This window comes from Nycticebus coucang, chromosome 4 (assembly GCF_027406575.1).
Source record: "Nycticebus coucang isolate mNycCou1 chromosome 4, mNycCou1.pri, whole genome shotgun sequence".
Classification (NCBI taxonomy): Eukaryota; Metazoa; Chordata; class Mammalia; order Primates; family Lorisidae; genus Nycticebus; species Nycticebus coucang.
Genome location: NC_069783.1, coordinates 53,527,472 through 53,546,909, shown reverse-complemented (window position 1 = coordinate 53,546,909; position 19,438 = coordinate 53,527,472). Strand labels below are relative to the sequence as shown.

At 40.4% G+C, this 19,438-nt stretch overlaps 1 protein-coding gene across 1 annotated transcript in view; it reads right to left on the bottom strand.

Moving 5' to 3' along the window:
• EML6 (EMAP like 6) overlaps positions 1-19,438 on the bottom strand; it is a 305,590-nt gene that overhangs the window by 107,252 nt on the left and 178,900 nt on the right. The window contains exons 12-16 of the mRNA XM_053588414.1: positions 16,150-16,317; positions 12,258-12,364; positions 9,148-9,266; positions 6,814-7,000; positions 4,110-4,215 (exon numbers count right to left, since the gene is read on the bottom strand). Of these exons, the coding sequence (XP_053444389.1) occupies positions 4,110-4,215; positions 6,814-7,000; positions 9,148-9,266; positions 12,258-12,364; positions 16,150-16,317 (687 nt within the window). The remainder of the gene's footprint in view (positions 1-4,109; positions 4,216-6,813; positions 7,001-9,147; positions 9,267-12,257; positions 12,365-16,149; positions 16,318-19,438) is intronic.

The window sequence follows — 19,438 nt, the reverse complement described above, 5'->3', positions numbered from 1 at the left end:
GCCATTTGTTCAGGAATACTCTAAATCCCTAGGTATAATTGCCATGTGTTGTCTGGTTTTATTTGCGTGCTTTACACTTCCAGGACAATTCATTTCTCTAATAAGAGACAAACTGCCAGTAAGTGTCCACAACACCCCTAAAATAAGCTCACTTATAAAGCAGGTGGGTGCTGAGGGACAAAGACCAGCAGGTGGTTAATAACCGATGCCCTGTTGTCATGGTTACACTAGGAGATCTAAGGAGTCTCCTCTTTCAGGATTTCCACTGGATTACTCACTTTCCATCAGTTTCCAAAAGGCAGGTTTAGTTGCCCCTGCTCCTACATCAGGACCAGGTTCAATCTCACTGGGGGCAGGGGGCCATTCATGGGGTGGCCTCTCTGCACTGCCAGGCACTCCACATTCACTCTGGAGGGTAGGGGAGTAGCTAGAGTCATAGGGAATGAGCACCCCAAGTGCGCCAGGTCTGACTCTCTCAGAACTCTCCAAAGTTCACCAGCATCGGCAGAGGGCAGGGGCAGAAGAAGGCCTGACCATGCAGGACAAAGAACTCTTGTCATACCTCCCACCAGCTGACAGGCCTGGCCTAATAGTTCTTGTGCTGGACTAAGAGCCAAGTGACTGGATCTGCCACTGCTGACTGACACCCAGGCCAGTGCACCCAACTCTCTGGATCTCTGTTCTTGGCCTGTAAAGTGGTGCAAGGGTTTCAGACCAAAGTTATGTTGTTAAAGCACAAAGTGCTATCTTGGAAATTAAACCAAAGAGGCCAGACCTTCACGAGTCACCATAGGGATCACACAAATCAATCAACTGCTATACTTCATTTATGAAGTGTACACAAGTCTACACAATAGACATTAGTGAAAGTTCTTTCCAAAGAACTTTCACTAATAAAAGTCCTTATTATTAGTGGTTTCTAAAACATTACTTTTTACCATTTATATTAACATTGTACTTGACCTATAAAGCAAAAACTCATTTTCCCACAATCAAAACTAACACATTTGCTGACGAAAAGGGCGCTTCCCAGTGATCGTTATGTGAGGAATGGGCACTATATTGTTAAAATGCTGAAATAACCTTCTTCTCTTTTTTTTTTTTGAGACAGAGTCTCACTATGTCCCCCTCAGTAGAGTGCCGGGGCATCACAGCTCACAGCAACCTCAAACTCTTGGGCTTAAGCAATATTCCTGCCTCAGCCCCCCAAGTAGCTGGGACTACAGGCGCCCACCACAACGCCCGGCCATTTTTTGTTGCAGTTGTTTAGCTGGCCCAGGCTGTGCTCAAACCCACCACCCTCAGTGCCGGCTCTGTAACCACTGTGCACAGGCTCTGAGCCTGAAATAATCTTCTTATACAGAAAGTATTTTCCATATGGGAATCTTTGCCTAAGATGAGAGTTAGAAGCAGTGACAGAATCAGCTTCCTCACCTCTTCTAGAGTATCTGGTTTCTCTACCTGGCAATGATCTGAAGGGCTGCCTTACAAGAAAAACATTTCTAGGCTCACTTTAATTTCTTGTTCTTTATTTTCTAAAACCAGCAAGGTCAGAAGAGATGAGAGCTCTCTGAAATGCACAGACCAAGTTACTGGGGACCAGTTTATTGCTTCCAACTTGTCTCATAATTCATATATTTGATTTGCTAATCTCTTTCTCTACAGGTAAATAACATAAGCTAATTATTTGGATTTGAAAACCAGAAAATTAATTCTATAGAGGAAATAATCAAATGATTAAATTCTATTACTCTGAATTTCCTGCCACTTTGTTTATATGCTAACGCACAGACACACATTTTCACTGGAAATCAATGATAGATGCTACTTTGAGTTCTACTTTTTCTCTTTTATTTAACTTGGTACATAGAAATGTGTATAAAATACACAGAGTCTGCACCCTTATAATTTTGAACTATAGCTTTATTATGCCTGGTCAGATTATTTGCTTGAATTATTGAGTTAATTTTCAGTGCCACCAAATATACAACTACATTGGATTCCCCATAATGTCTATCACTCTTCTACAGCACGCTTGTTATGTAATTATTTATATTAAGTATGCACACACGTATCCACTAGAAAAATTAGTTTTAAGAAAAAGGCAGTTGGCTATTGAGACGTAGAATCTCGGAAAGGCAGAACAGAAGGATTTCATTCACATTTTTATAATTTTGAACTAAAATAAGTTTCCTTTTCAATTTTACTGCCTTATCAATAACACGTGGCACACCTCTCTTAAAACTGCATGTCGATCAGACCTGGGAAGTTGGGACTTTGCATTCATTGTCTATCAGGTGTGTGGAGGCATCCCACCGGCGGGGAGTGTGCTGAGCAGTCTCTGTCCGATACTCAGGCCTTCCCCTCTCCCACTCACCCACAGGTGTAGAACATGAGCTGTGTAGCTGGGACTTTCACTAATTTGATAACCACAGTAGGCACTTAAATAACTTCTAACACTGATACAACTCAGATCTGTAGAGTAGTTTGCAACATGTGAGAATACACATTATACAAAAACCAAAAAACTGCCCCATGTTGCATCCGTCAGGCGATAAAGGTTATTTTCACCCAAATGTGGTTTACTATGTAAAATTCTAGTAGTAATAGGGAAAGGCAAGAGAGAGTGCATTAGCACAACCTCATTTGTTTGTTCATTCAGCCAGTCACAATATTTTTTGAGGAGCTTCTACGTCCACTGCACTATGATAGGGGCAGTAGGGAACAAGAGATGGGCTCTCCTGCCAAGTTGTTTTCTATACGTAAAAGGTATGGGAGTGGCTGCCACCAGTAACCACAGTGCCACATAGATGCTGACAGGTGCCTCAAGACCAACCCAACAGTAGCGTAAGGCATGCAGAAGGGACAGTTACTTCTCTCTGGGAGGGTGGAGGAGAGAACCTGTAGCTTGGCCTTAGGACTTGAACAGACACATGGGGACAGCGTGAGCACAGAGCACAGGCAGGAGGAGGACACATCTGGCACCAAGGCAGATCTGAAGAGCACACGGGCTCTTCAGTCAGGCAGATGTAAAGAAGCACTAACGGGCTGATTGGGTAAAAACATTGCAAAGGAAAGTTGAGGCCAGATCATGGAAGGCCATGAACGTCCAACCAGTGGGTCAGCCGAGTTGGCCAACCCATCAGCCAACCAAGGGAGTCCATGTGGTCGTAACAGTAACTATGCTTCTAGAAGGTTCCAGAAGTGGGTAGGCTGAACTGAGGAAGTAGGGATACAATCACGGATCAGTATCAGTACCAGAGGAGAGGGAGTGAGGGCTTAAACTAGGAAGGGGAGGGACATATGAAGAGATCAGGGTTGGGAGTCAAGGGATTTAATGAGTAATATTACACATATTGTAATACTCATTCAATACTTGGATGAAATTTAGAAAAAGGAAATTATAGAATCAGTTTTCTTTAGGAAGTTTAGGATTTTTTTCTATTGATCTGATTTTTATAAGTGAGATTATTAAAAATTTCTAGGTAAAAATACCTTTTGTGATAGGCCATCATTCTCAACTTCTAGGCTAGAAAAACTTACTTCCAGAAAATTATACCCATCAGTTAGTATCTTTATAGTACTGTGCTCGAATTTTAAATTACAGAGATGATCACTTTAGTTCTATTTTCTCAATATAGAACATATTTTCAAAACACCAGTATTGGAAAGCAGCCCTTTGCAGAGGATTTGCAGTGTTCTCTCAAATTCTCTATATTTCAAATCAGAAGCAATGGGCTCCCCCTTATTTGGAGAGATGAAATTGATGTTCTGAGTCATTGGCCAGACATTTGCAACTAAATCTTTCAATAGCAACAGCTGCTCTGGATTTCAAATCCCTCAAGCAAATGCAGAGCATAGCATGAGGGCTGGGTAATGACTCGGAGGAAACGGGGAAGACAGGAAAGGATGTGTAATCTAAAGGCCACATTTTTTTTGGTGAGATAATCATATATATGATTCCCAGTGTTTGACTGGGTGGCTGACATACAATGAGCTTATAACTCATTACAAACAGAACTCAACTAAGTGGGAGGATGTTTTTTAAAAAAACACAGACTAAATATAAAACCATCTGTCAATGACTCCAGTGGAAAGCTGGAACCTACCTGAAAAATCGAGGGCACATACCCCTCTCTGATGCTGTCCCTTCAACAGTGATAAACACTTCAGAGTTTGTGTGTCCCACACATGAACAGCAGCATCTCTTCCAACCTAAATAACAGGATGAGGGTTATTAACTACTTATAAATTATACTAAGAATGCTTTTGTTACTTAAGAGTCAGAAATCAAGAAACATACATTATTTGGAAAGTGAGAAGGCCCTTGGAAATCATCTGGTCTAACTCCTTTATTTCCCAGATGAGTAAACTGAGGCACAAAGCCTCTGAGAAGCTTGTCGGGCAATCAGGACCAATTCCAGTAAAGCCTGACTTGGAGCATGGCTTCCAGTTAAGGGACTTTGCAGACTAATTCAGACATCCACTGTGCTTTGTTTTTGTCCATTCTTTTGTCCATTCCTGTATGTTGTCATGACAAGTTCTTTTACCTATCCTCAATTATCTTACCCACCTCAAGAAGGCCTGGCCCTGTCTATGTCTCTGGAAAAGACAGTTAGATGTTGTAACTGTTTCTCATTAAGGTAGATTATCCTTGCAGGGATATCAAGCTTCTGATATCATTCCAATTCCCAACAACAAAGAAAATTATAACAGTAAAGTGAAAAAAAGAAAAAGAAAAACAAACCCTGTTGGGTTTGATGACTCTAAAAGGGAAAATGAGAAAAGCCAGAGATTTATTTGAGCAGAATCCTGGAAACTTCTGCAAAGGTCTGTGGAGGTCCAGTTCACCCACCCGTGGGGTGTTTGTTGATATGCTGTTTGCCTCCCATCAAATACAGTATTGAGTGCAATATCTACTAGAGGTATACAGAAAGAAACAGTCTCTGGTTTTTTACTTTCAATAAAAGAATGCATCTTCATGAATCAAGCATCACCTGTTTATGAGACAGACCCTCTCAAAAAAAGGTCAAATGAAGGTGGCTCATGCCTGTAATCTAGCACTCTGGGAGGCTGAGGCAGGTAGATCACCTGAGCTCTGGTGTTTGAGACCAGCCTGAGCAGGAGCAAGACCCCGTCTCAAAAAAAAAATAGCCGAGCACTGTGGCAGGTGCCTGTAAGTCCCAGCTACGTGGGAGGCTAAGGCAAGAGAATCACTTAAGCCCAAGAATTTGAGGGTGCTGTGAGCTGTGACACCACAGCAGTCTACCCAGGATGACAGAACAAGACTCTGCCACAAAACAAAACAAAACAAACAAAAAACCTGTCAAATGAACAGACAACACAATGGAGGCCAGGTACAGGCGTGGTGGCTCATGCCTGTAACCCTGGCACTCTGGGAGGCCACGGTGGGCAGAATGCCCGAGCTCAGGAGTTCAAGGCCAGCCTGAGAGCGAGACCCCAGTCTCTAAAAATAGCCAGGCATTGTGGAGGGCACCTGAGATCCCAGCTACTAGGGAGGCTTGAGGAAAGAGGATTGCTTGAGCCCAAAAGTTTAAGGTTGCTGTGAACTGTGACGCCACACACACTACTGAGAGCAACAAAGTGAGACTCTGTCTCAACAAAAAAAAAGAAAGAAAGAAAGAAAGAAAAGGCAACATAATGATCAATTACTTGCACAATTTAATGTCAACAAACACAGACTAGTTCTCTAAATTTTAGATGGAAGGTCAGCAAATTACTGTATAAAGCAATGGCTTTTACCCTTTGGGAGATTGTAACCTTTTTGCAAATAGTATAAAAGCTATGGATTCTTTTTCCCCCCAAATGCACATTTTTGGGTGATGACTCCCTTCATGTTTTCATTTTAATTCATGCACCTTGTAAACCCCTGGTTATGAACTTTGTTCAAAGATTTCTGTGAACTATATGTCAAATCCCAGAAATAGGGTTGGGTTGTATCTTATTAACTTTTGACAGTAAACCAAGAGTTTTTTTCTTGGAATCTGTCACTTAGATATTGAACATCAGCCTCATGACATAACTGAATAAAAATAAAATCTACACATTCAAGGAAAAGAATACAACTAAAAATACTTTAACAATATTTTGTTTTACCAGCAAGATTAATACATCTGAGTTTAACAGATTCTGCATTTATTAAATTGACTTTATTTATCTTCTCTCCACCTCAAATGAATGAAGAGAGGGCCTCTGTTTTTAATAGCTTTTCAATTATAGACTGAATCCAAGGTTTATGCATTTTAAGAATGGTTCAAATAAAATTCAAGGTTTTTTTTATAAGGCTAAAACATAAGATAGTAAATTAGTCAAAATTCTTAGGCCTTAAAGTCTTCACAAAAATAACTCTGCTATATATATTATACTAGTATTTAAAAAAATGACTCCCTATAGTACCTAGGACAGTGGTTCTCAACCTTCCTAATGCTGTGACCCTTTAATACAGTTCCTGTGGGTCACAACCTACAAGTTGAGAACCGCTGATCTAGGATATCTTACATACAGTAATAAAGAAATATATAAAACTGATCCTTCATAAAACTTTTGCTATTTTAGTTTTAGCTAGTCTCATTCATATTCTCATCACTCAGAATCTCTCAAAGGTGCACACAGGGGTAGAATACATTGGTTGATTTTCCCATCATCACGGAATGATCCAGGGTTCACTGAATCTTCAGCTTCCTGCCTTGTATTTATTCCTGCCATGTATTTTTCAAATTTCTACTCTGTAAACTGGATTCTGAATTAAAATCTCCCTGGTTAGGCCCCCAGTGTTAGAGGAGAGATATGTACCTGCCCAGTGGCCACGTAGTCCTTCACTGGATGGATGGTCAGGCTGAGGATGTCGTCGTCATGTCCCAGGTACAGCCTCTGGGAGTGCTGCTGCCGGTTGTACACAACGGCAACTGCAGCGACGTGGTAGACCACTTCTCCAGTTTGTGTGTAGAACAGATTGTTTCTACAGTCGTAGCCTCTGTAACTGGAGCACAGGTCCAAGAAATGCTCAGTGGTTGAATCAATAGCTAATGAATCGAGCAGGATTTATCAGAGGCGAAGATAACATGCTGATGTGAACACATTCAAGTGGAACCACGGGTATCTCCATAGTCACACAGGATAGCGACATGCAGATGAGGGCAGAGGGACCTCCAAGGGACTGGCAGGCCTTGCTCAGAGGCACGCTGGCAATGAGCCTTGGAGCAAAATCTGTTTCCAGACCCTCAGCTGCTGCCTGTGTTCCAGTCTGAGAACACACCTGTGATGAGATGCAGGTCGCCCTCCCTCATCTCCCTGGGACAAGAGTGCCTTCCCCCATGCGAGGTGGTCATGTCTCTTTGTCCATCTGGAATCTTACTATGGTGTACTACCTGGGTTCCAGCACCAAATCAAAGACACAATTGACAGTACAGGTGAGGTGTTGGAAGTGACCGACACTTAATGACTGGCTAAGGAATTTTCTGCAAATCAAGTGATTTCCAGTTCTTTGCTTTTAACAAAATTGAACAAGAGACTTAATTGAATTGTCAGCTAATACGCCACTACTTTTTTTTTTTTGTTATATAACTACAAAAATGTGATTTTTTTACTTTTGGCATATAACACAGGAGGATTTTTAAAAACTAAATAACATCGCTCTGATAACATTGCTTCCGTTTGCAACTTATTTATGAGAATAAACTCCCTCAGTGCTTACATTTATTTACAAAAATGAAAAATAGGAATCAAACTAAATGCTACCACATTCTAACAATAAGTACATGCACAGATCTCTGAACTAACTAAAAAAATTTCATTTTATTAAAATACATTTTTATAAATTTTAAAATAAAATTTTAATTTTAATAAAAATGCATTGCATTAATATTTTTCCAATGAAATTTTCTGTGCTTAACAATTATGTATAAAAATTTGTAAAATATATTTATATTGATTTTATCGATTTTTGACTACTAATTATTATAACAATACTGCAATCTTAAAATTTTGTTAATGGAACAGCATTGTCTAACAGACGTGTAATGTGAGCCACATGAATTATTTAAAATTTTCTAGTTGTCACATTATAAAAAATAAAATTTATTTCAAGCACATATTTTAACCCAATACATACATCTAAAATATTGTGTCAACATGTAATCACTACAAAAACATTTTAATGAGGTATTTAACATTCTTTTTTTAATGCTGTCTTGAAATTGGTATACATTTTACACATGCGGCACACCTCATTTCAGACTAACCATGTTTTAAGGGCTCAATGGCCCTGTGTGGCTAGTAGATGCTGTCTTAGACAGAGTTACAGTCTTCTGGTCACAGGAAATACTTTTTTTTTTCTTGCAGAAGGTATGATGCAGTGATAAAGGAGTCTCCAGCAAAAAAACTACATGTTAGGGAAAACTTTTATGGATAAATTAAAATAGGTTTAAATGGGAATACAAATGATATAAAATATCCTCCTATTATAGAAAGACTTATTCAGGTACTTTTAAATTAATAATAGTGGGAATCAAATATTTATGGCATCTAGATTACTTTATATCCGTTTAAATGACTGATGTATTTATAATGCAGATATTATATTCTTCTTCACTATTTAAACCTACATTGAAAACTTTTAGGTGTTAACTTAAAATGTACAAGGGTGTTTGTAATTTTACCAAGTTCAAAATTATCTGGGGGCACATTTAAGAAAAATACCATCCTTGGGTGGAACCAGCGCAATCAAGCAGGGAATGAGAGGAGCAGAGACAGAGGAGATGGTGATGAGAGAAGCACAGTACAGTGAGCGGCAGTCACATCTAGAGCAGCGGTTCTCAACCTTCCTAATACTGCAACCCTGAAATACAGTTTCTGTGGGTCACGACCCACAGGTTGAGAACCGCTGATCTAGAGCATGGAATCACACGATGTCCCAAAATGCTGGAGGCAGTCATGTGGTGACAGCCACAGAACATCGACGGAGAAAGCTGGAGGAAGAATCATGGTTAAATTATCAACCGCAGGTTCAAGTGCAAAGTGGAAGCAGGACAACATCAAAAAGAGGGGACCTCTTCAGCATGTGGAAAGCCTGGTGACAGCCAGGCAGAGACAGAGGACATGCACGAGGTCCCCAGGACGGCCACCCACCCGTGTACAAACTGCAGTTTTAAGCTGTCCTCGGGAGCCTTTTCTCGTTTGAGGAAGGGCACTGAGTGGTTTTTCTCTTTACTTTGTTGCTTTAGCTGAGGTAGATCTTCTTTGTAAACCTTAAAGTACAACAGAAACATTTAGTTGAGACTCCTTTCTTCTGGTTTCAAAAATATCAGCATCTTGGCATTTCTGTAAAAAACATTAATTGCTTTAATACAATGTTTTCGAAAACATAAGGCACGGGATCAAATATTACTTTCTCCTGATGAACCAAACATGAAATGTTTTTTTGAGACAGAGTCTCACTATGTCATCCTGGATAGAGTGCTGTGGCGTCACAACTCACAGCAACCTCTAACTCTTGGGCTTAAGCGATTCTTTTGCCTCAGTTTCCCAAGTAGCTGGGACTACAGGTGCCCGCCACCAATGCCCGGCTGTTTTTCTGTTGCTGTTGTCATTGTTGCTCAGCTGGCCCAGGCTGGGTTCGAACCCACTAGCCTTGGTGTATGTGGCTGGCACCGTAACCACTGTGCTACGGGCACTGAGCCATTGAAATGTTTTTTAAATGATTGGGATTTTGAATAATTTTTCTCTAGATTGGTTGTTTTCTTAGGTAATTTATAGCTACAAAATATGATAAGTTATTAGTAAATCAAGGAAATTATTTAAAGTATTAATAAGATATAGATGTTTGTTTCATTTCTTTTAAGGCAAGAAATCACTTGATTCTAGCATTTGCAAATGTGGACCTCATGAGTAATGGTAATTTTTTTTCTAAAATTGCTCCTTGAAATTATCTACTTGTCGTGGTCTTAACAAATCAAACAGATGACATATAGAGCAAAGCTCACTCTTGATCTAACCTAGTACCTAAAATGTGCTGTTGACGATACAATTCAAATGTGCATAAAAATCAATCTGTTTTAACGTGTACTTATGTTCTACTATCAAGACATGACAATTTAATACATAGAAAACAAAACACAATCTATTAAAAATTTCTCAACTTCACGAAGGAAAGTTTTTGATTAAACTACCTTGCTAAAGACATCATAAAATATTATTATCATGAAGTCCCTGTTTAGGATCTCATCAAAAATCATTTAAAAAAAAAAAAAAGTCAGAAGATATTTCATTACTATTACAGACATAAGCTAAGCTTTTAAAATCTAAGATACTTATTTATCAGAATTCATGATGCTTTTTATCAGCTCATCAGTTATGTACTTAAGAGCACTGAGTTCTAGTCTTAGTATTTCTAATGACATTTGAATAAGTCTTATAACCTCTGTGGACCTCTAATTCTTATCTGCAAATAGGAGTAAAATTTTTTTTTTATTGTTAAATCATAGCTGTGTACATTAGTGCAATCGCCTCAAATAGGAGTAAAATTATAAATGGAGTAAAAAGTTATTCCTCTTTACGAATAACTCAGGAATATTGTGAGCGTAGACAATAAATAACATATGTAAGAGCACTGGGAAGTAAGATGTCATGGATATATACAGGTTGAGTATCCCTCATCTGAAATCACTTTGGATGAAATCAGAAGTGTTTCAGATTTTGTATTTTTTTTAGATTTTAGAACACTTGCATTATATTTACCAGATGAGCATCCAAAATCCAAAATCTGAAATACTGTAATTTCCCTTTGAGTGTCATGTCTGTGCCCCCAAAATTTTGGATCTCAGAGCATTTCACATTTTTGGATTAGGGATACTCAACCTGAATGAGTTCTAGGCATGAATTTCAATAGTCATACCTTTTAATTCTTTTACTAGCATCATTTCATTAATAATTTTCCAACTAAAGAACATTTTTCTCCTAAATTTTATGTTCATGTAGCTTAAATTTTATTTCCTCCTGATATTAGGGAATAATATTGTTTACTGTTTGCATATTTACACATTAATAATTTTCTTTCAAATTCTTTTCTTTAGTAGTTGTATAGTAAAATGTATCAATACATAGTCAAGCTGATTGAGCCATGACGTCAACCCAAACCATCAGTTTGACTGCCTTTGTACTAATCTCATTTTTCAAACACCATGAGTGATGATAATGGGCTGAAAAAATGTAATCATCTGAAAAGCAATAAATTCAGGGCTGATATAGAGGCAAACCAAGTAGTGTATAGAATAATATGCACTTTGGAAAGAACCCCAGATTGGCATTCTTACTCTAATACTACAAGCAAAATGGATGTGGGGGAGTTACCTAGCCTTTCCGAGTTATTGTGGGGTTGGATTTGATGGCGTAAATCCCAGGATCTATTCCAGCCCATGGAGACATTTGATACACTGTAGCTGCCATAGGTCTACATGGCAAGTCTCCATGGGCAACCCTGACAGTTGATTATCGAAATGTGAAGTCTTATTCATGCCAAGTTCATGTCCAGAATGTGCTTCACATACCTTTGTTAAATGACAAGGAAGGAAAGAGAACGCATACAGGTATCATCTTAACAAGGCAGTGAGAGGGTGTGTCCAGACTCCTCTGAAGGAATGTTTTAACACTCACTGTTTAGTGCTGAGGTGAAATGTCAACTGCCCCCCAATTTGGATGTAATTGACCAACTTTTCTATTAGAGGTGATTTCTGACTGGAGAGATAAGGTGCACTTGGGCATTACTTTAAATGGATAATTAATTAAATGAATTAATTGGTTACAGTAAGTTAATAGAGAAACCAGGATAATAGCTCACATTCAAACTACCGTGCCCTGAGAGTATCCAAACGGTAAAGACAACACACGCTCTCATGATACACTAGGAAAATGTTTAAAAAAAAAAAATCAAAAGAAAAAAAAAATCTGTGTCTTACTTGCACATTTTTCTTCAAAAAAAAGAAAAATTAAAGTTTTAGGTACTCGGGAGGCAAAAAGTCCAAATGTCAGGAGTTCAGTTTTGAAACTTTGCACTTAAAAAAATTTTAATGATGTCACTGGGTACTTTTAATATGTATTTAGAGGTAAGAAGTAGGCAAATTTCCTTATTTTTTGGCCTTAGTTCTTTTTTGCCTAAACACCAGCCATATTTAGTGCAGTGTCCAAATCCAATGAGATCCAGTTTCCGGGTTATGAATTTTTGTTGCTCCCCACTTACTGACCTGGCGATCATAATTGATTTGAGTTTCTTGCTCAATATCAGAGTCCAATTCGGGCACATCAGATAACTCTGAATCAGATTCTTCACTGCAGGAATCAGTGCCACCTTCTGCAGAAATACAGCCCAGAAGAAACAAGCAAAAAATTCTGAGACTCTAAATAGCTAAAAAATTTAAAATATTTTCTTCTAGCAAAATAAATAAAAAACCAACATCATAGTTTTCACGTAACAAAGATTTTTTAAAAATATCTTCTTTTCTCTCATCTCTAAGTTCGACCCACTCTTCAACCCTTTCAGAAGCATTAACAGATTAGGACAACTTCTTCCCAGCCCCATCATAGACCAACTAAACTCATTATATATTTCCATTAGATAGCAGATCTCTGGGTTTTTTGTTTGTTTTGCAATTTTGGCCGGGGTTGGGTTTGAACCCGCCACCTCCAGCATATGGGGCCGGCGTCCTACTCCTTTGAGCCACAGGCGCCGCCCACAGATCTCTGGGTTTTAAACTTCGCTTGAAAAATATAAAAAGGACAGGTTTTAACAAAGGAAACACTAGAGCCAAAAGAAATCCAACCACTTATTTCAGTAAAGATCCTTTTTAGCTTTTTAACATATCTACTAAGTGCTAGTAATTGCCAAGGTCAAAACTGCTACAGAAAAACATTTACTCAAATAGATTTTTGTTTTATTATCTGTTCCCTCCTGCTAACGTTGCCAGATATAAATAAAAATAGACTACATCTTCACTGAACTGGAACACACAGGTCCCAATTGTGGACCATTCTATGAACCCCTTCTGGATATAACTTCCATTCCAAAGGTTATCCTGTCATCCTGCAGCTTAATGGACAGATCTTATTGGCTTATTATGAACATCCATGGGAGGCTGAAATGTATCCTTTCAGGGTTATCTTCCAAGGTTAATTCTTCATGTAAACCTTTACACTTTCCCCTTGCATTTGGGAAATCTGCTGATAGTCTTATGGAGGCTTCCTGATACACAACGATTCTCTTTTCTCTTGCTGCTTTAAATACCGCCTGCTTTTACCTTCTGCGTGGGTCTCCTGGGATTCATATTATTTGGTAAACTTTAAACTTCCTAGATTTGGCTTTTTCTTTCCCAGGTTTGGGAAGTTTTCTATTATTATATTGTTGAATATGTTTTTAGTTCTTTTCTCTCTCTCTTCTCCTTCTGGCATGCCAATCTCGGTAGGGTCCCGTAAGTCTCTTATGGTATCTTCCCTCTTTTTCCCTTTCCTTTCTTTTTGTTCCTCAGATTAGATGATTTCCAGTAATCTGTCTTTGTATTCTTTGGTTTGAAATATATTTCTCTGTTTCTTCACCTTCCTTGACTCTGTGTTGGTTTCTGTGCATTAGATAAAACCACCTCCTCTCCCAGCCATGTCAGATTGGTCTTATATAGGAATCACCAATCTGTCTGGCCAAAGACTTTAAGATGCCTCTCAAATCTTTGTTTGTCCAGACTGTGTCTATTTTTGGCAGCCCAGTGGAGCTTAGGATGGGCTATGTCCTTTCAGTACTACAAGACTAGGAAGGTAGAAGCCAAACTCTCTAGATATAGCCAGAATGGTTAGGGTGTTGGCTGTCTCATTCTGTCTTTATGTGGGTGTTTATCTCCCACTCTCTCTACACTAAGCCAGATAGAGATCTGTGACAAATGCCTATGCTTGTGTTCAAGCTGCATCCTCTGATCTTGAGGAGATAGGTCCCGGAAGTGGGCTCATTGTACGTCTGTTTTCTGTGGTCTAGGGCCACTTGGGAATACAAAACCCCCAAGAGCTAGTTCACTAAGGAGACCGTCCCCTGGGTGGGAGCTATGGAAGCTCAGTAGATGACCAAAATCCTTTCAGGAAGAATGGGTAGGCTTAGGTTCATAACTGGAGTGAGCCAGAGGAAAGGCTCTGAGCTCTGGCTCTGAGTGCTGGAAGGCTTTTTTCTCCCTTATTAGCTCCTTCATGTAAGTTCGTTAGTTCATTTGAAGCCAGGCCACCAAGTAGCCACTGGAAATGTGTGCATGTGTGCTCTAAGCCCCTTCCAGAGAGATAATGAGAGCTGTATGTTCCCACCCTTTCTCCGCACTGCTCCAAGGGGCTGTAGTTCCTATAAGTGTTTGCAGGTGCATTTAAGAGGCCTTTGTTCTGTGATCTAGGAAGACTTAAGAATGCCTAGTCCCTTCTGCTCCCAGAGCTTACAGGTTTAGGGTGGAGTCCTTTGTAAGGCAGCTGTAATAGCTGAGGCATTTGGTGTGTAATATAAACCATTTCTGGAGAAAAACAGGGAGTTATAGTCTTAACGCCCCTTCTTTTCACTACTTCTGGGGGATGAAGGCCCTGGAAGCATTCACATGCCCACATAAAACTGCCACTTTTTTCGGTGTCTAGATAGACTCACATATACTTTTTCCTCTCTGTTCCTAGAGGTCAGAGGATTAGAATGTAGTCCCTTGAATGGAAGCTATGAAAGCTGTGGCACTTGGTATGTGGACAAACTCCTTCTAGGGAGGTTGGGTATGGTGGCTCACGCCTGTAATTCTGGCACTCTGGGAGGTCAAGGAGGGAAGATTGCTTGAAGTTGGAAGTTTAAGACCAGCTTGAACAAGAGTGAGACCTCATCTCTACAAAAAAATAAAAAAAATTATCTGGGTATGGTGGCATGCACAGGCAGTCCCAGCTACTCAGGACTTTGAGGTAAGAAAATTGCTTGAACCAGGAGCTATGATGATGCCGCTGCACTCAAACTGGGGCAAAAGAGTGAGACCTTGCCTCCAAAAAAAAAAAAAAAAACAAAACTGAATTCCTTCCAGAGGTATTAGCACACCAGGAGTTACCTCTGGGTGGGTGTGGGAGCAGGCTCAGGGCTGAGCTGATGTTTGTCTGCCCGTTGAACTCCTGATGCAAGTTGGTTAGAAGTCAGACCACCAAGTAGCCACTGGAAGTGAATCATTAACCCTTTTCTGGGGAGAAATGAGGCTGCATTTTTAAATCCTCTTCCCTGCATGGCTCCCAGGGGAAAACACTCGAGTGCCTGTATCAAATTGCCATGTATGTCCAACCCCTTCCACTCCCAGAGGTGATAAATAAAAAACCAATCATTGGTGGTGCACTTCAATGTCAGGGTGCTAGGTGTGGGATCCAGACCCTCCTGTCCACAGGAAAAGCTGGGTGTTGGAGTTTCCTTTCCTGGTTGGACGGTGCAGTGCTCAGGGCAGGGTGGAGGCACAGGGAGGGAGTGTGCCTCAGCTTTTCCTACCCACTTGATGTGGACGTTTCCTCAGTGGCCTGGTGGGAGTCTCTCATTGGCCTCTGTCTTTCTCTTAGAGGGAACTGATCCATGAATAGATGTTTATTTGTTGCTCCATGGGTGGAGAAAGAGCCAGGAGCTTCCTGTCCCTTCACATTGCTGATGTCTTGCTCAATTTGCATTTGATATAAGCAGAATCCTTTGAAGAAAATTATTGAACGGACCTGTATTAGTCTCAAAAGTTTTTCCTGGGTGGTGCCTGTGGCTCAGTGAGTAGGGCACTGGCCCCACATACTGAGGGTGGCGAATTCGAACCTGGCCCCAGACAAACTGCAACAAAAAATCAGCCGGGTGTTGTGGCGGGCACCTGTAGTCCCAGCTACAATTGCCTAAGCTCAAGAGCTGGAGGTTGCTGTGAGCTGTGACGCTACGGCACTCTACCAAGGGCAACAAAGTGAGACTCTGTTTCTAAAAAAGAAAAAAAAAGTTTTTCCTTTTCTTTTAAAAGAAATCTTTTAGAAATAATTTTTTAAAATTGCTGAACTTTTTTACCTAGAGAATACAGGTTAGAATGGTCTTAGAAATGCTTATGGACAAATCACATGTTGAAAAATTATCACTGGTTTTACCCTGTGGTGCAGTTTCCAGCATGCCATTGCTGACCCCTTCTGGAATAAACCTCCACTGAAAAACCGAATGGTCAGCCCCTCCTGTGCTTAAAACCCATTGAAAGTCGTGGGACCAGCGGACGTTTGTGACATGTGCAGAATGACCCACATACTTTCTAAATTTGGCTCCTGAAAAGATATTTTTTAAACAGAAGGTTAGTTATAAAAAAAAAAATAAATTCATTGGTTAAAAAAAATCACATTCCTATTGACAGTGAGAATAAAATCTTTAAATATATTAGAAAACAATTTTCAGCCTTATATATCACAGCAAATAAGCAGATACTCCAAAAGGTATCTGAATTATTCCAGTCTGCATTAAGCTAAAAGTAGATCTTACAATTTACTCCCTGTGGCTAAAGACACATCTGAACCTTCCAAATAATGCCTACTGCTTCACTAATTCTGAAAATAAATAATAAAGAATAAACATCTTACACACTCTTATTTAAACAGAAGATAACGCAGGCAGTCTTTGACAACAGAAAATAATTCTGTGGAAAGAGAAGTCAAATTACTGTTTGTGGTTATGTAGACAGAGATGGGAGGTAATTTTTTTTACCCTTGAATTGGTTGCTTTACTTGGTAAGCACCATTCCCAGGTAGTGCAGTAGAGAGAGGAGGTTAATAAGCATCTTGTCCCCCCTTCAAAAATACTTCTCTTACAGTTTCTGTAAATGAAATCCCTTTAATGGGGGGACTAACTGTTCAACTATTATGTGTTTAAAATTCAAATACCCACTAGACAGGTGTTATTTACAACCAGGTAAGCCCTATTATATCAGGGCCTCCAAAAGGATTAGGGGAATATTGCTGCTAAAGGGAAAGGAAGCACTGGTTCTCAAAAGCAGCCTTTCTATTTCAAAGAGTCACCTAAATCAGTTTTCATAATAAAGTCAAACTGATTCCAACTATGGTAAGTTGAAAATGCTGCTTGACGGGGGGCGCCTGTGTGGCTCAATGGGTAGGGTGCTGGCCCCATGTACCGAAGGTGGCGAGTTCAAAACCAGCCCCGGGCAAACTGCAACAAAAAAATAGCCAGGTGTTGTGGCATAGTCCCAGCTACTTGGGAGGCTGAGGCAAGAGAATCACCTAAGCGCAGGAGTTGGAGGTTGCTGTGAGCTGTGACATCACAGCACTCTACCAAGGGTAACATAGTGAGACTTTCTCAAAAAAAAAAAAAGAAAAGAAAAGAAAAGAAAATGCTACTTGATGATAACTCAGTAATGGGGAATGGTGAATATTCTCTCCACACCTCTACTGATCCAGAGTGCTGGGCTGTCCTCTACTGCCCTGAACTTTATACTCTCCCCACAAATTGACTAACCTATCTTTTTGTAATCGTTTAACAAGTTGGTATAAAATGAATAGAGTATGGTAGAAGTGAAGGTGACATCTGAGAGCAGGTTACAAGAGACACTGCAGATTCTCCCTTGCTCTCTTTCTGGGACCCCTGTATGCCACATCAGGGGACACTCAGGCAGTCTATGGAGAGGTCTCCTGCCATAGATAACTAGTGTACCCTTTGTAGACTGGAAGTAGAACCTGACAAAGCATGAGTGCCATTAATATGCAGACTTCACCTCTCTGGCCTTTTTCTGCCCTCTGCCCCGCTCACTTATTCTGCTCTAGGCACAGCGGCCTCTTTGCCTTTCCTCAAGCATGCCAGACACTCTGCCTCTGGGCCGTTGCATTTGCTGTGCCCTCTGTCTGGAGTCCTTCCCTGGATATCTGACTGGTTGGATCCCTCACTTCCTTCAGGTTTCTAGTCGTAACAGTGAGCCGCCCCTTGACCCCTTTATTTATAATGGAAACACCCGTCTGTCTCACCCCAGCACTCTCTGCTCCCACTATTTGCTTTATTTTTCTTCATAGCACTTCTCACCTCACCATCGGATTTGTTTACATTCTCCTGTGTATTAATTGTGTCCTCTCAAAAGCTCCAGGAGGGCAAGGATTTGTGCTTGTTTTACCTCTTGACATTTCTCCATCCTCTAGAATAGCACTTAACAAATATTTACTAAATAAATGAAGGCCACATCTGTCTCTTCTGAGGCTTCCTTGGGATACTGAGTAACTTCGCAAGACTTCTGTTTGTTCTTTGCACTACAAGGAGGGCTCAGGCCTTGGCCCGAAGCTCCTCCTACTGACCTTCTCCTTCCATGGCTCTAAATCCTCTCAACGTGACTGCCAGACACGTCTCCAGCCCTGATCTTTCTCTGGAGTCCTGGCAGCCCATGGGTGTGGCCACTTGGATGTCTAATAGATGGCTCCAGCTTGTCACAGGTAAAACAGACTGAGGCCTTCCATTTCCCTTCTCACCCCATGAACAGGTACATACTCACACAGACGAAACCTCTTTAGTCATTTTCTTGGCTCACAAATGGCACCACTGTTCACCCCATTATTCAAGCCCAAAGCTTAGAAGTTTCCTTGATAATTTCCTTTTCCTTTATTCCCCTATCCAATCTATCAGTAAGACCTTCAGCTTTCCTTAAAACGGCTTTCTAAACCCAAACACTACCTTTGCATCTGTTCATTTATCTAAGCAACCTCATCTCTTACCTGGATTCCTGCAATAATCTCTTTGCTTGAAGCCTCCCCTTTCCTAATCCATTCCATGTGATACTAAAGTGGTCTTTAAAAAACAAATTGGTCACATCACTACCTCCACTTAATACTCTCAATAGTTTTTCATTCTTATTAGAAGACAACCCTAATTTCTAGTAATGCCTATAAGGTCCTTCACAACATGGCCCTGTCATCCCTCTCCGGCGTCATGATACACAATTCTCCCCTCCGGCATCTGCTTTAGCCACACTGGCCTTCCTGTCCCTGCATTGCATCGAGCTCACCCAAGCAATGTCTTCATTGAAGTCCAAAGCTTCCACGACTCAAGTCTTGTAATACTCAGGACACCCGTCAAGGGAGGTAGCCATCCAAGGTCTGTGTGTAATGGACTGACGGAATAGAGCACACCAGTGCAATCTGGAGATCCTTAGCCTCCGAACCTCCCCTTGGAGCAGGATTGAGTGCAAGGGTATTAAGACATGGCCAGTGTCACAGAGCAAGACTTTGGATTTTACCTCATGTCAGTGTCTGTGAGGCGATGGTCAAACAGAAAGTAGTTTAAATGGCATCAGAGAAGGCTGCCAGCATTGATCCTAATTATTTTAAGATGTGAAAACTGTCCAAATGAGGAAAACAAATTGGTTTGGCTATGTAAAAATGCTATCAAGTGTGGTCATTT